The 1,663-nt window shown below is 66.1% G+C and overlaps 1 protein-coding gene across 1 annotated transcript in view; it reads left to right on the forward strand.

The window, feature by feature from the left end:
• Positions 1–580: 580 nt before the first annotated feature.
• Positions 581–1,663, forward strand: part of CFD (complement factor D (adipsin)) — a 2,197-nt gene continuing 1,114 nt past the window's right edge. The window contains exons 1-4 of the mRNA XM_010001852.1: positions 581–647; positions 875–1,028; positions 1,219–1,363; positions 1,600–1,662. Of these exons, the coding sequence (XP_010000154.1) occupies positions 581–647; positions 875–1,028; positions 1,219–1,363; positions 1,600–1,662 (429 nt within the window). The remainder of the gene's footprint in view (positions 648–874; positions 1,029–1,218; positions 1,364–1,599; position 1,663) is intronic.

Consider the following 1,663-nt stretch of genomic DNA (forward strand, 5'->3'; position numbering starts at 1 on the left):
CTGCCACCAGCCCCCACAGGAACTGCTCTTGGGGCAGGGGTCGCCCCCTGGGGCTGTTCCCCAGGTGCTGGTGGTCCCCACCCCACTGCATCACCCACGGGGGATGTTCAGGGCAGCTCCACAACTCCCGGCACCCACCAACTCAGCACCCTGAACCCACCGCCCTTCTCCCGCCCCCTCTCCCCGGGCGGGGGTCCCTAGTCCAGGGGGGTTCAGGCCAGGCAAGTGCTGGAGCCTTCACACGCCAGGAGCTGGATTGAAAACAACAGCCCAGAAATCCCCGGCAGCGGGTGCCAGGGCCGGCAGCTGGGACGGGCTGTTTCCTCCCTCCCGCGCTGTTTGTGCCGGGAACTCTTGACCCCTTTGATAAGCCGAATATTTAAAAACACTCGGCCCACGCCACGGAAACCCCCCCCATTCCCCCTTCCTGCCTCGCCGCCGCCCCAAAGCTGGACATAAAAGCCAGCCCCCAGCCCCGGCCAGCAGTGTCCAGCCTGCAGACCCCACAAGCCCCCCAGGCCCCACGCACCCCACACACCCCACAGCTGGGGCAGAGACACCACCAGGCTCCACCGTGGCCATGGGGCCAAGTCCTGCTCCCACCCTCGTCTTCGCTCTGCTGCTGCTGCTGGGGGCTGCAGTGAATGGTGAGTGCAAAACACCTCCCCCCCAGCCCCGGACCCTGGGAGGGTGGGCAGTGATGTCCCCAGCATGGGGTGGGGGATCCTGCCCAGTCCCCACCGTTCCTGCCTCTGCAGCTGGGCACTGCTGGGACCCACAGTGGGGGGATGCCAGGAGGGACTCTGGGGGTCCCAACCCCCTGTTCCATCTGGGCCATGCCCAGCTGACCTGACTGCTCTCTCACCTACACCAGGGCAGCCTCGGGGCCGGATCCTGGGGGGCTACGAGGCCAAGCCCCACCTGAAGCCATACATGGCCTCCCTGCAGTTGGACGGGCAGCACGTCTGTGGGGGCTTCCTGATTGCCGAGCAGTGGGTACTGAGCGCTGCCCACTGCACTGAGGACACGTGAGTGCCGGGGGGGAGCAGTGCAGGGGCTGCTAGATGCTGGGGAAGGCTGCTGGCCTCAGGCCAACCCCTGCTCCATAACCCTGACCACGTTGGAGCACTAGGGCTCCTGCCTGCTGTGCCCCCCGGGAGCTCCTGGCATCCCATGGGGGGCAGAGTCCCTGTGCCCCATGCACTGCCTCTCTTCCAGGGACGGAAAATTCTTCCAGGTCCTCCTGGGCGCCCACTCGCTCACGGAGCCAGAGCCCCACAAACGCCTGTACCGGGTGCGCGCCCAGTTCCCCCACCCCGGCAGCAACATCCACAACAACAAGGATGACCTCCTCCTCCTCCAGGTGGGCTGGGGGCCACTGAGACCCTCCTCCCACCCAGCTGGGCAGGGCCCCTTGGGACCCCATGAGGTCACTGACCAAAACCCTCGAGGCTGGTCTGGGACTGCTTGGTCCCCTCTGTCCCTCCCAGCTCTGTCCCGTGGGACTGTTCCCTCTTTCCCCAGGTGTTGGGGCTGGGATCACTGGGGACCACTGGGTCCTTGCTCTACTAACCTGGGTCCCCTCTTGGTCTGTGGCAGCTGGAGGAGAAAGCAGAGCTGAACACGGATGTGCAGGTGCTGCCGTTTCAGCGGGAAGACCAGG

The sequence above is a fragment of the Chaetura pelagica genome, unplaced genomic scaffold, assembly GCF_000747805.2.
Source record: "Chaetura pelagica isolate M959 unplaced genomic scaffold, ChaPel_1.0 scaffold1407, whole genome shotgun sequence".
Classification (NCBI taxonomy): domain Eukaryota; kingdom Metazoa; phylum Chordata; class Aves; order Apodiformes; family Apodidae; genus Chaetura; species Chaetura pelagica.